Source organism: Schistocerca cancellata, chromosome 2, assembly GCF_023864275.1.
Source record: "Schistocerca cancellata isolate TAMUIC-IGC-003103 chromosome 2, iqSchCanc2.1, whole genome shotgun sequence".
NCBI classification, from domain to species: domain Eukaryota; kingdom Metazoa; phylum Arthropoda; class Insecta; order Orthoptera; family Acrididae; genus Schistocerca; species Schistocerca cancellata.
In genome coordinates, this window is record NC_064627.1 from 969,576,529 (window position 1) to 969,590,993 (window position 14,465).

The window sequence follows — 14,465 nt, forward strand, 5'->3', positions numbered from 1 at the left end:
AGAAATTATGTAATATTTCAATTGAATCTTTCATTTATTAGCTCTAGAATTCACAGATTTTAAAGAAACAACACGAATATGTTAGATCTAGCTACAACAAGGCATCTTATCAGTATTCCGCTTAGTTTTTGGTCTAGGACGGTGTGTGTCAGTTGTTAGAGGAAGAACTATTGCTGTATGCCCTTAAAATGAAATATTTGTTTCTAATATGGATGTAATTTTGTTGCAGGAATCAACAGACGTCACACTTGAAACGGCGAACGCGATGTTTTTGCAAGAAAATTTTCAGATAAAGGAAGAGTATAAGAATTCTGTGATAAAGCTTCTTGCAGACGTTGAAGAAGTTAATTTTTCACAGAGTGAAATAGTGAGGAAGATAATAAACGATTGGGTAGACAAAAAAACGCATCACAAGATTAACAGTATTATCCCTACTGGTAAGAAATTTAGCTTAATGCTGCTGTTTCATCATAGTGACTTACGATCACAAGCTTTACCCGTATCCTGAGTATGATGATTTGGTGACTTACTATCTGTCTGGTGGAATAGTTAAGAAGCAAAAAAACTGTTTTAAAAAGGAGTGCAGAATTCTCACGAGGTTACAACTTAAACCTAACATTACTGTTGTTTTGAAATTAATTAGGAAGCAACAAGATAAAATATGTGAGCAGTGGGTCCGTATAGATGTGAAGAACGCAGGACACTCTGAAATATTTTGGAGTAATATTATTAGTTACCTTATCACAGCGTATTACTTTCTGTGGGTTGAGAACATACCTCTGTGTGAAAGAAATGCTACTTGTTGAAGTGCGAAATATGTTCCTGTGTCTGTGAAGAAGATCATTACTGAGAAAACAAGTCGATTCTTTATGATTTGAAGGATGTTTTCTTGAAAACATAAGTGAACTATCCAATTGAAAAAATTAACGTGGGAAACCACTAACTGATGTACTCACATGTCACTCTTAGATAAACCTCCATATTCTTGGATAATAAGTAATGATTTAGGTCAGAGGTGATGCGAGCGGGTTGAGTGGGTAAGCGGGGCGTGAGGAGGGAGGGGAGAGCAGAGGGTAAACGGCAGAGGACAGTAATCACGGAAAGTAAAAGTAAGGTTCTACGTCCCATCAATGAAAATGTCATTAGAGACGGTCCACATGATGGGATATGAAAACTATAAGAACTGGAATAGCCATAATATATTTCAGTTAACATATACCTTACTCTGTTTAGAAAAGCCATGGGAAAGCCTGAATTGGAATAAATAGCCGTGGAAGATCATGCATATTTTATAGTACGCAGACAAGATGACTCTTAATAGCGGCCAAAAACCTTGTTCCTGAAAGACATGACAATTTTGCGTCTGTACATTATAAATGAAAAGAAAGGTTGTACACTTATTATTTGTTGCTCTTGAGCCCCAAAGTGCGAGTACTCAAATCCTGAAATAACGGCTGAATACAAAAACTAGTTTTAATTGTTCCTGAGGGTTTAGGAATTTGTGGTTGATGTTTCTGATGTTTGGGTACACTGATGTCTAGGGACCAACTATACGCATTTGTTGCAATTACCTTTGATAATTAGTCAATCAGTAATCAATAATCAAAACTCTGCAGGCAGGAATTGTATTTTCGGTGTATAAAAATTAAAAACTGTTGACGGTACAGAGGAGTTTTTGGGTTAAATAAAAAATAGTTCATTGTACTCACTTTTATATTGAATTAATGAAACTAATGGGCCAAAAGCTCTAAAATAAAAGTGGAGCAGAATACTACGTTAACCAACATCTAAGTTCTGGCAAAATTTTGGCAATAGTTTAAAGTTCAGCAGTTTATTTTTGACATTAAAGTTCCGCATTAACTACCCAGTCAAAACGAAATAATCGTCGAAATTACTTTTGAGTTCTAAGCTGTTCATCTGATTTAAATTATCTGAATTCACATGCTAACTAACTCGCCGAAATATTCGTGAGTATTCGTTGCCGACATGTGCAAAGAACACAATTCTTTTGTGGGCGGGAGGGGGGGGGGGTTGGAGGTTATCAGACTTCTGATTGGGTCTGCCACGATTTCCTCTCCTGTGCCAACCTCTTCATCTGACACTTGCAACCTAGCATCCACAATTATTTGCTTGATATATTCCAATCTCCGTCTTTCACTGCAGTTTTTACCCTTTACAGCTCTCTATAGTACCATAGAAGTTATTCCCCGATGTCTTAACAGATGTTATACCATACTGTCCCTTCTTCATACACTACTGGTTATTAAAATTGCTACACCAAGAAGAAATGCAGATGATAAACGGGTATTCATTGGACAAATATATTATACTAGAACTGACATGTGACTACATTTTCACGCAATTTGGATGCATAGATCCTGAGACCCCCCCCATGAACCATGGACCTTGCCGTTGGTGGGGAGGCTTGCGTGCCTCAGCGATACAGATGGCCGTACCGTAGGTACAACCACAACGGAGGGGTATCTGTTGAGAGGCCAGACAAACGTGTGGTTCCTGAAGAGGGGCAGCAGCCTTTTCAGTAGTTGCAAGGGCAACAGTCTGGATGATTGACTGATCTGGCCTTGTACCAATAACCAAAACGGCCTTGCAGTGCTGGTACTGCGAACGGCTGAAAGCAAGGGGAAACTACGGCCGTAATTTTTCCCGAGGGCATGCAGCTTTACTGTATGATTAAATGATGATGGCGTCCTCTTGGGTAAAATATTCCGGAGGTAAAATAGTCCCCCATTCGGATCTCCGGGCGGGGACTAATCAAGAGGATGTCGTTATCAGAAGAAAGAAAACTGGCGTCCTACGGATCGGAGCGTGGAATGTCAGATCCCTTAATCGGGCAGGTAGGTTAGAAAATTTAAAAAGGGAAATGGATAGGTTAAAGTTAGATATAGTGGGAATTAGTGAAGTTCGGTGGCAGGAGGAACAAGACTTCTGGTCAGGTGACTACAGGGTTATAAACACAAAGTCAAATAGGGGTAATGCAGGAGTAGGTTTAATAATGAATAGGAAAATAGGAATGCTGGTAAGCTACTACAAACAGCATAGTGAACGCATTATTGTGGCCAAGACAGACACGAAGCCCACACCTACTACAGTAGTACAAGTTTATATGCCAACTGGCTCTGCAGATGACAAAGAAATTGAAGAAATGTATGATGATATAAAAGAAATTATTCAGATAGTTAAGGGAGACGAAAATTTAATAGTCATGGGTGACTGTAATTCGAGTGTAGGAAAAGGGAGAGAAGGAAACGTAGTAGGTGAATATGGATTGGGGCTAAGAAATGAAAGAGGAAGCCGCCTGGTAGAATTTTGCACAGAGCACAACTTAATTATAGCTAACACTTGGTTTAAGAATCATGATAGAAGGTTGTATACATGGAAGAACCCTGGAGATACTAAAAGGTATCAGATAGATTATATAATGGTAAGACAGAGATTTAGGAACCAGGTTTTAAACTGTAAGACATTTTCAGGGGCAGATGTGGACTCTGACCACAATCTATTGGTTATGACCTGTAGATTAAAACTGAAGAAACTGCAAAAAGGTGGGAATTTAAGGAGATGGGACCTGGATAAACTGAAAGAACCAGATGTTGTACAGAGTTTTAGGGAGAGCATAAGGGAACAATTGACAGGAATGGGGGAAAGAAATACAGTAGAAGAAGAATGGGTAGCTTTGAGGGATGAAGTAGTGAAGGCAGCAGAGGATCAAGTAGGTAAAAAGACCAGGGCTCTTAGAAATCCTTGGGTAACAGAAGAAATATTGAATTTAATTGATGAAAGGGGAAAGTATAAAAATGCAGTTAATGAAGCAGGCAAAAAGGAATACAAACGTCTCAAAAATGAGATCGACAGGAAGTGCAAAATGGCTAAGCAGGGATGGCTAGAGGACAAATGTAAGGATGTAGAGGCTTATCTCACTAGGGGTAAGATAGATACTGCCTACAGGAAAATTAAAGAGACCTTTGGAGATAAGAGAACCACTTGTATGAACATCAAGAGCTCAGATGGAAACCCAGTTCTAAGCAAAGAAGGGAAAGCAGAAAGGTGGAAGGAGTATATAGAGGGTCTGTACAAGGGCGATGTACTTGAGGACAATATTATGGAAATGGAAGAGGATGTAGATGAAGATGAAATGGGAGATACGATACTGGGTGAAGAGTTTGACAGAGCACTGAAAGACCTGAGTCGAAACAAGGCCCCCGGAGTAGACAACATTCCATTGGAACTACTGACGGCCTTGGGAGAGCCAATCCTGACAAAACTCTACCATCTGGTGAGCAAGATGTATGAAACAGGTGAAATACCCTCAGACTTCAAGAAGAATATAATAATTCCAATCACAAAGAAAGCAGGTGTTGACAGATGTTAAAATTACCGAACAATCAGTTTAATAAGCCACAGCTGCAAAATACTAACACGAATTCTTTACAGTGCAGTGATTGCTGTGAATACCTTGGATCATTGTAAATTTTTAAACGTTATTGGTTTTGATGTTAAATACCTTTAAACATTTTGAAGGAATTTGTATTCTAAAAGATTTGCATGATATTAAGTTCCAAGGATTATCGATTTTAATTTATTTTCTGAAATAGGTATGAATTTTCTGTATTCCTGTGTCTGCCCATGTAAACTTAGTAAACCAATAAATTTTCAGCTACTGTGCTCGGCCGCTTGCACACCAGAACCGATGTGTTCTTGCTTGACCAGCTCCAAAGGTTACCTTTCCCTTTCGAATCCTTAAGAGAAGGTATCAAATATGCAATCTATGTGCTTCGCTTCTTTCGATTCTGAAATTATCCAAATACTGAAATTTTAAAGATTGTAATAAGCTGAACTCCAGCAACCATGCGTTAACTGAATTACAGAATGTATGTATAGCCACCTCGGATGCATAAAACCGTTGTCAAATTGACCGTGGTTTCGACAGCTCTAAGACGGTCTTCATCAGAATAAAAATTACATAGGATTGCATGTAATCACACCAAAGGTGAAAAACATCTGAGCAAAAATGCTCATGTTAAATGGAAGTAATCACAGGAATAAAAATTAAACTGTAAAAACTAACATGTTTGTCAATTGTAATAAAATGTTCCATCGAAACACAATGGCAGTCACGAGGTCGTTTAGAGCCAACCAACTGCATCAAACTGCCGCCACCGTCAGACTAGGTGATTCTAATGCGTCACTAGTGGTTGTAGGTTTTTAGGAAAGTATCCAACAGATTTCACCAAACTCTTTGATCTAGTGTTTATGTCACGTTTTGGCTAAACACTAAGCACAAATGCAGATATCCTTTGTGACTATATCCGGATTTTTTTACCGAATATTTGACATTTTCTATATTTGTTTATATTGATCCATTTTTTCCGTGTATATATGTTATTACTGTTTTCGTAACCAAGTGTGGCTTGCTGTTTTATTAATATCATCCTACTTTAATGCAGACTCCCAACCCATCCAAGGTATCTATTTATCCCTCCAAATGACATAACTAAGTGCCGAAGCCAACTCTAAAGTGGACGTGTTCACGTACGTGGATTGTTGTGGGGATAGGTTTTTGATGTTATTCTATTGTAAACACACAAATAGCGCAGTGAAGTATTCTATCCCTCCACCGACGTCATAGGGATCGTTGGAGGTGGTAGCGTTGGAGGCGACGTCAGCAGGGGCATTAGCAGGAGCGATGGCAGCTTTGGACCTAACACAGAAAGATCCAACTTTCGGACACTAGTCCAGAATCATATGTAAGCGGATTCATACAGAACATTATTCAAGATTTTACGTGTATGGATCGACCCGAAGTATTACCCTAAGCTTTGTGCTGGTAGGTCCAACCTGATCAGTATTCCGGATGTACCACATGCTGGATCTAACTCAAACATTTTTGGATGTTCTGCATGCTGGATCAGGATCAAATATAGTGCTAGTGTATCTAAATTTCAGACGATACCTCGGCCGTATGAGGGTGGATCCTTACAGTGCATTATCCAGGATTTTTCTGTTTAGATAGATCCACCAACCATTATCCTGAATTTTGCACAGGTGGATCTGCCCCAAACAAGATTCCGAGACATAGTGCATACTGGATCCACACCTATTAATATTCCCAGATGTATTGTGTTGTGGATCCACCATTAGCAATATCCCTGAAGTAATGCAGGTGGGTCCACCTTTCATTTGCAACTCCAAACCCTTTCTGTGATGCTACTACCACCATTTCTCCCCAGACGCCTGCGCCCCATGTCTTTGCACCCCTGATGCTGCCACTGCCGTCTCTGATAACATCTCTGGTGACGGTGGAGGGAGGGAGTGCGGTTCCCATTGTGAAGTTACCACATGAAATAACTGTGAAGTCAAGACATAAAATAACGTAACTGTGCTATGTGCGTGTTTAGAACACAATAACATCAACACTTTACCCTCACTGCTGTCCATGTATGTGTCTATGTTTGTTTTAGAGTTGGCTTGTTGGTTTTGGCGCTTAGTGTTGAGATTTGGAGGAATTACCTTAGCTGTGTTGTGAGAGCCTGTGTCAAAGTTGGACGGAAAAAAGAAATGCAAGCCACACCTACTTGTGTAATCAATAAGAGCGGTACGCTTGAGCGGCCAAAACAGTATGTCCATAGTCCACTGTGCAGCTGGATACCGCTGTTGGCGTTTCGGGAACGTGACGCATAAGGAAAGTACACTACTGGCCATTAAAATTGCTACATCACGAAGATGACGTGCTACAGACGCGAAATTTAACCGACAGGAAGAAGATGCTGTGATATGCAAATGATTAGCTTTTCAGAGCATCACACGAGGTTGGCGCCGGTGGCGACACCTACAACGTGCTGACATGAGGGAAGTTTCCAACCGATTTCTCATACACAAACAGCAGTTGACCGGCCTTGCCTGGTGAAACGTTGTTGTGATGCCTAGTGTAAGGAGGAGAAATGCGTACCATCACGTTTCCGACTTTGATAAAGGTCAGATTGTAGCCTATCGCGATTGCGGTTTATCGTGTCACGACATTGCTGCTCGAGTTGGTCGAGATCCAATGACTGTTAGCGGAATTTGGAATCGGTGGGTTCAGGAGTGTAATACGGAACGCCGTGCTGGATCCCAATGGCCTAGTATTACTAGCAGTCGAGATGACAGGCATCTTATCCGCATGGCTGTAACGGATCGTGCAGCCACGTCTCGATCCCTCAGTCAACAGATGGGGACGCCTGCAAGACAACAACCATCTGCACGAACAGTTCGACGACGTTTGCAGCAGCATGGACTATCAGCTCGGAGACCATGGCTGCAGTTACCCTTGACGCTGCGTCACAGACAGGAGCGTCTTCGATGGTGTACTCAACGACGAACCTGGGTGCACGAATGGCAAAACGTCATTTTTTCGGATGAATCCAGGTTCTGTTTACAACACCATGACGACCGCATCCGTGTTCGGCGACATCGCGGTGAACGCACATTGGAAGCATGTATTCGTCATCGCCATCACCCGGCATGATGGTATGGGGTGCCATTGATTATACGTCTCGGTCATCTCTTGTTCGTATTGACGGCACTTACAACAGTGGACGTTACATTTCAGATGTGCTACGACCCGTGGCTATACCCTTATTCGATCCATGCGAAACCCTACATTTCAGCAGGATAATGCACGACCGCATGTTGCAGGTCCTGTACGGGCCTTTCTGGATACAGAAAATGCTCGACTGATGCCCTGGTCAGCACATTCTCCAGATTTCTCACCAATTGAAAACATCTGGTCAATGGTGGCCGAGCAACTGGCTCGTCACAATACGCCAGTCACTACTCTTGATGAGCTGTGGTATCGTGTTGAAGCTGCATGGGCAGCTGTACCTGTACACGCCATCCAAACTCTGTTTGACTCAATGCCCAGTCGTATCAAGGCCGTTATTTCGGCCAGAGGTGGTTGGTCTGGGTACTGATTTCTCAGGATCTATGCACCCAAATTGCGTGAAAATGTAATCACATGTCAGTTCTAGTATACTTATCCAATGAATACCCATTTATCATCTGCATTTCTTCTTGGTGTAGCAATTTTAATGGTCAGTAGTGTAAATCGAAATAATGCCGAACATATTGTATTTATCAATATTTTCATGACAGGTATAAAAAAAGAAAGGTGAAGAAAGTTGGGGTTTGCAAATAAATTTCCAAGAAAGGACTGCACTTACAGCGTCCATGAGTGCTCCGCAAATAATTCTCCAAAAAAGGGATTGTAAATAAAGCGTAAAGGTCTTCGTCCCATATATTGAGGTGACAGAAGTCATGGGACACCTCCTTTTTCACGGCGTAGTGAAGAAACTCGATATGGCACTGACTTAACAAGTGTTGGAAGCTTCCTACAGAAATACTGAACCATGCTGCCTCTGTAGGCGTCCATAATTACGAAGTATTGCTAGTGTAGGATTCTGTGCAGCAACTTACTTCTGATTATATCCTATAAATGTTCGACTGTATTCTTGTCGGACGATCTGGTTGGACAAACCATTCGCTGCAACTGTGCAGAATGTTCTTCAAACCAAGCGGGAACAATCGTGGTCTGGTGACATGGCGCATTGTCATACATAAATTTTCCACCCTTGTTTGGGAATTGAAGTTGATGAATGGTCTCCAACTAGCGGAAAATCTAGAGGACACTGTCCATCCCACATAACAGAGCCCACACTATTATGAAGCCACTACCAGCTTGCACAGTGCCTTGTTGACAACTTGGGTCTATGGTTTCGTGGGGTTTGCGCCACACTCGAACACTACCATGAGCTGTTACCAACTGAAATCGGGACTCATCTCATCCGGCCATGGTTTTCCAGGCGTCTAGGGTCCAACCGATAGGGTCACGAGCCCAAGGGAGGCGCTGCCGGCGATGTCGTGATGTTAGCAAAGGCACTCGCGTCGGTTGTCTTCTGCCAAAGCACATTAACGCCAAATTCCGCCGCACTATTCTAACGGATACGTTCGTCGTACGTCCCACTTTGAAGTCTGCGGTTATTTCACTCAGTGTTAATTGTCTGTTAGTAGTGACAACTCTAACCAAACGCCGCTGCTCTCTGTTGTTAAGTGAAAGCTGCCGGCCACTACATCGTCAGTGGTGAGAGGTAATGCTTGAAATCTGGTGTTCTCGGCACACTCTTGACGCTTTGGACTGAATTTCCTAATGATTTCCGAAATGCTATGTCCATGCGTCTAGCTCCAATTACCATTCCGCGTTCAAAATCTGTTAATTCTCGTCGTGCGGCCATAATTACGTCGGAAACCATTTCAAATGAATCACCTGAGGACAAATGACATACTTTGTGTACACAATACTACCGTCATCTGTTTATGAGCTACAGTCTGGAACCGTGCGACCGTTACAGTCGCAGGTTCGAATCCTGCCTCGGGCATGCATGTGTGTTATGTCCTTAGGTTAGTTAGGTTTAAGTAGTTCTAACTCCCATAGTGCTCAGAGCCATTTGAACCATTTTGTCATCTCAGCGTATTCCATTAGCTTCATTTTGACCTTCGAGCATCCCTTGGCAACCAGAGATGTTTGTTCCTAACGTCAGGCAAAGGAATTGATCTAAAACATTCAAAACTACTCTTATGTCAACGAGAGAGAAAAAGTAATCTTATGCCGAGAAGACTGCATCAAAATACGTTTCACTGTATGTCACCAGCTATCTTCGTCAATATTTGGGCTAATGATACGTTAAGCATAGTTTTGTGCCGAGTTCTATGTGATGAGAGAGAACTCTCATGAACGTAAACTAAGTTTGTTTTTCTATACCACTTTTTAAACAAGCACGTAATTGTAAAAAGGCGAAGTTTATAGCGCGTTCAACAGTCACAGAAACTTACTGCTTCCTTATTTTTACGATGAATATCACACCAATTCGTGCAACTGCTCAATGTAAAATAATAAAAGTACCTAATTTTGCATACGTATTTCTCCTGTTCGCCTTACACCCCTTTCCTGAAAATTTATTTGCAATCTAAAATATTCCTTTGGGTTTCCCTTTCATGAATTTTTGAAAAGTATTAATACAATATATTGAGCGTCATATCTGTGTATTTGAGGCTTAAGTAATGTAAAAATTGAAAATAAAGGTTTCCGCGTACGGTCTCGACCCCGCGACGCTCCTATTAGTTCTGTACTCTTTCCGTTACGTCAACAGCCACTTGGAAACAATACCAACATGAATGGCTCGTGTCTCTCCCGAACACACCAGAAATGCAATTTTTTCTAAGCGCTTGGCCATATGGAGCTCTCACTTTGCCACTTTTATTTCTGGCCAAGGCCTAAATGTACCGTAAATTTAGACGAAATCGGTGATGAAGAGTAGGTACGGTCCCCTTGTAAGTCAATTAAGGTCGGGGCAGTGTGGTGACAAAATGATCAATACACTCTGCTCGCACATGGGAACTGTGGGGCTAAAACCCCATCCAGTACTGCACATTCATTTTTTTAAAAGTGCAAACAGTCACTAAATTTTAAGCTTTTTAAACGGCAAATAAAATAGCCACAACTGTAGTTACGGTGTTAGAAGTTTCACTGCATGGTCAATTTCGAGACTTCGTGCCACCTCATCCACAGATGCACCAATGCACAAAATTAAAAAAAAATTAAAATTACATAGTCCATAAACAATAAACAACGTCACCATAAAATTTCTTGTAAAATATACATTGTAAACTAACTAGTTTACCTGTCTTGAAGTTAGGCTAGAGAGCTGTGCTAAATCCCAACATTTTCTGTCTTTAAGTGTATATGGCATTACACATTAATAGTACTCAATTTCTAGATGAGGTGAACGTAGATGTATTGGGATTAATGACTATCTAACATAGAAAACTTCACAGCGTTGACAACAGCCTTCACACCGATCATGAGTAAATACGTATTAACTAGCCAAATACACTGAAGTACAACGATAACTATTTATGCACCATAGGTTCACACATCCGAAACGTAAAATTATGATAATATTCACCGGTGGGAACGTCATGAGATAACTTGGAATAGATAACAGGAATCATAAATAACAATACTAAGTCAATAATATTCTGTGTCTTAGTAAGTTTATGTCATTAGGGATGGTTATTACTCAGTTTTCAAGTGAAGTGAACTTGTGAGTATATAATCATTCCATTATAAAAACATTTATGGTATTACGTCAGCCTTTACGCTGATCATGAGCAAATATTAATTGAAAAAGTACCCTGAGGTATAGTGATAACTGATGATGCCCCATAGGCTCTACATCCGAAACGTGAATTTATGTTAATATTCACCTGTGGGAGACCCAGAAATGTAGTAGTGACTAGCTTTGCAACCACTGTCTTGTTTGACCCACAGTGCCATTATTCTCAGTCATTGAAAAGTATTGATGCAATAGCATTATTCATCTTACATGTAGCACGTTATGTAATATTGATATCCGCCTTTCCGCTCAAAGTCGAACAACCTTTACAGGGAGAATATTCTTAAGTGCACAAAACATTCACGTAATTGCGACCGACACGATAAAACTTATTTTGCACCCAATTGGCTGCTTTGTCATAGTTTCGGAGCTCCGTAATTATAAGAAAGTCGAAATATACCGATAATTAGTAGGAACGATTAGTACTATATGAACCATTAATATTATACATTGCAGATATCTGAGCTTTTATTTAATACTAATTATCGTAAGTGAATTTCATTTAGATGACCATGAGGTAGAAAAGGTACTGTTATAGTACACCGTATTTTCGTGATGGTTCCCAGATATGATAACCAAGTTATAAGAAATGACAATAACCAAAACGTGGTAACCAATGTATCCAGGTACCTACTACATTTCAGCTTACTCCAACCACACCCGTATGATGACCTGCTACAATCGTGATGAGGAGGTGGCTGAGATAGAGAGAGGGAGATAAAGATTCATTCTCTTAACGAAATATACATCTAAGAGTGGTACGAATGTATTGTTTTTATATGGAATATGTATGGGAGCAATGTTGTTTCCTAAATTGGGAGTAATTTGTATTTGGTGACATACATTGACAAAAATAGTATTGCGAAACTAATATGAGCTTGAGTATATCTGGAATCTTACTGACAATTTATACGACCCAGACTAACTAATTTAAAGGGTAATCATTTTGAAAACTGCTCTCATATCGTGGGTTCCCTCTATTGGTCGGCACTCGAACAAATATAACCTTCACTGCTTGCCATTGATCGTGTAACACGAACAGTGACGAAATTATTTAGTGAGATGTGAAAATTATGGCTTTACAAATCATTAAGTAAATTAGAAACAACTAGAAATTGCAAAATAATGTGTTACTTCTAATTTGGTTTACAATTTATAGTTCTACAATTCCAGCATCCCCCCTGTGCATATCACATGTCTTCATATCACCACATCACCATGCCTTCTCCCACTTCCGCCATTGTTTGCATCTGCCACTTCCAATCCCCTACAATCGCCACATGGAGCACTTCCACCTTCCACCAGAACTACACTCCTCCCCCAGTCCTCCCCTCTCCAGGCACACTACCCTCAGTAGCGCCCCCTTTGGATGCAGTGCCTTCTGCATGAGGACCAGAATCATTGAGAGTAGCACCAATAGCTGAACTGCCACCATATGTCGATCAACCAAGGGCATCTCCACCAACCCAGACAGATGCAACCTCTTTGTCCAAATCCACTTCTAAACAACTCTGTCACAATGGTTCAAATGGCTCTGAGCACTATGGGACTCAACATCAGAGGTAATCAGTCCCCCTAGAACTTAGAACTACTTAAACCTAACTAACCTAAGGACATCACACACATCCATGCCTGAGGCAGGATTCGAACCTGCGAGCGTAGCAGTCGCGTGGTTCCGGACTAAAGTGCCTAGAACCACTCGGCCATATCGTCCGGCTAAAGAACTCTGTCACCTGTTACCCCCAGCAATGCCCAGCGCTACCTTATTGCCTATACTCATCAGTAAGACATCGAAGCGCCTCAGCACTGACACATCTCCTACTCCCGATAAAAAAATAAAATAAATAAATAAATAAATAAATAAAAACTCCAAAGCAAACAATAAGCCTAGACTTTATGGACTGTCAGGCCAAACCATCTAACATCACTTCTACAGAGCTTCATACCTTCCCCCTCTCCTTTCCAGACCAAAACTTCCTGAAGTCCACAACCTTCCACCTCTAAATTAGCATCCACTTTCCACAAGCATCTGGACCAAGCAACCACAATCTCCTTGCCACCATGATCAAATCAGGTGGACCAAGAGACCACAGCGGAGGAGATGGAGTCTATACTGAACTCCCATCCTGGTCTAAAAGTTTGGAAAGCACTCCACATTTTGATGGCTCCATCCCAACCTTACAAGTCGAGATCTTTACAGAATCCCCATCCACAATCAGCCACCTTCTCTACTTTGGGACCCTGATCTACCAACAGAGACACACTGCTGAACCTTCTAACTCCAATACTCAATCCAAATGCTGCCAAAGATTCCTTATGTATAATGACCACCTCTGTGCTGACTGCAAAAACCCTTCTTCTTCCCCCATTGTAAATCCCACCATTTTATCAAGTGATATCCTAACTTCACTTCTCCTCCAACATGTAATACCTGTAACCTACCTCACCTGACCCATACTTCAAAGTGCAAAACCTAACTCTCACCTTCCAAACCTGAGCTGACAGTTTCCATCACACCTACTTACATCCCCCTCCACCCCAACAACTCCTTCTGCTCATCTCCCACAGCTGAATACATCATCCATTTTATAACCATAGCCCTTCAAAACAACCACCCCTTCCAGAGGACACACACCCTACAAAAAATTTCCCTCGCTGGCTTCTACCCCAACACACAGGCCATCTATTCCTACAACCAGGTCCACTTTCTTTTCACCAGACATGGCACCATGGTTTAAACCTGCACCAGCCATCCATCCACACCAACACTTCTCTCCCTAAATCATGGCAAAAGAGCAGTAATATATAACCATGGTATCTGCTCCTTACCAGCCAACAAACCCATCTCCATGCACACCCATCACAACACCACATTTGCACATTCATCCTAAACAAAATCTTCCTCAAACATCAGCATAAACTCCTCACTTCTACGTACAGTACCTCCACCAAACAGAAACGCCACTACCCTAGGCAAGAGGTGGAGCTGTTATTGGCTGCCACAAGACGAACCCTGATGTCACTCTCTTCTTCAAAATCATAACTCTTATGCATGCCACTATCTATACAGGCTGTTACAAAAAGGTACGGCCAAACTTTCAGGAAACATTCCTCACACACAAATAAAGAAAAGATGTTATGTGGACATGTGTCCGAAAACGCTTAATTTCGTTGTTAGAGCTCATTTTAGTTTCGTCAGTATGTTCTTCCACCTACGCTCAGTGGAGCACGTTATCATGA

At 41.3% G+C, this 14,465-nt stretch overlaps 1 protein-coding gene across 1 annotated transcript in view; it reads left to right on the plus strand.

Moving 5' to 3' along the window:
* Positions 1-14,465, plus strand: part of LOC126148994 (serpin B8-like) — a 125,701-nt gene that overhangs the window by 69,895 nt on the left and 41,341 nt on the right. The window contains exon 4 of the mRNA XM_049915787.1: positions 230-437. Within this exon, the coding sequence (XP_049771744.1) occupies positions 230-437 (208 nt within the window). The remainder of the gene's footprint in view (positions 1-229; positions 438-14,465) is intronic.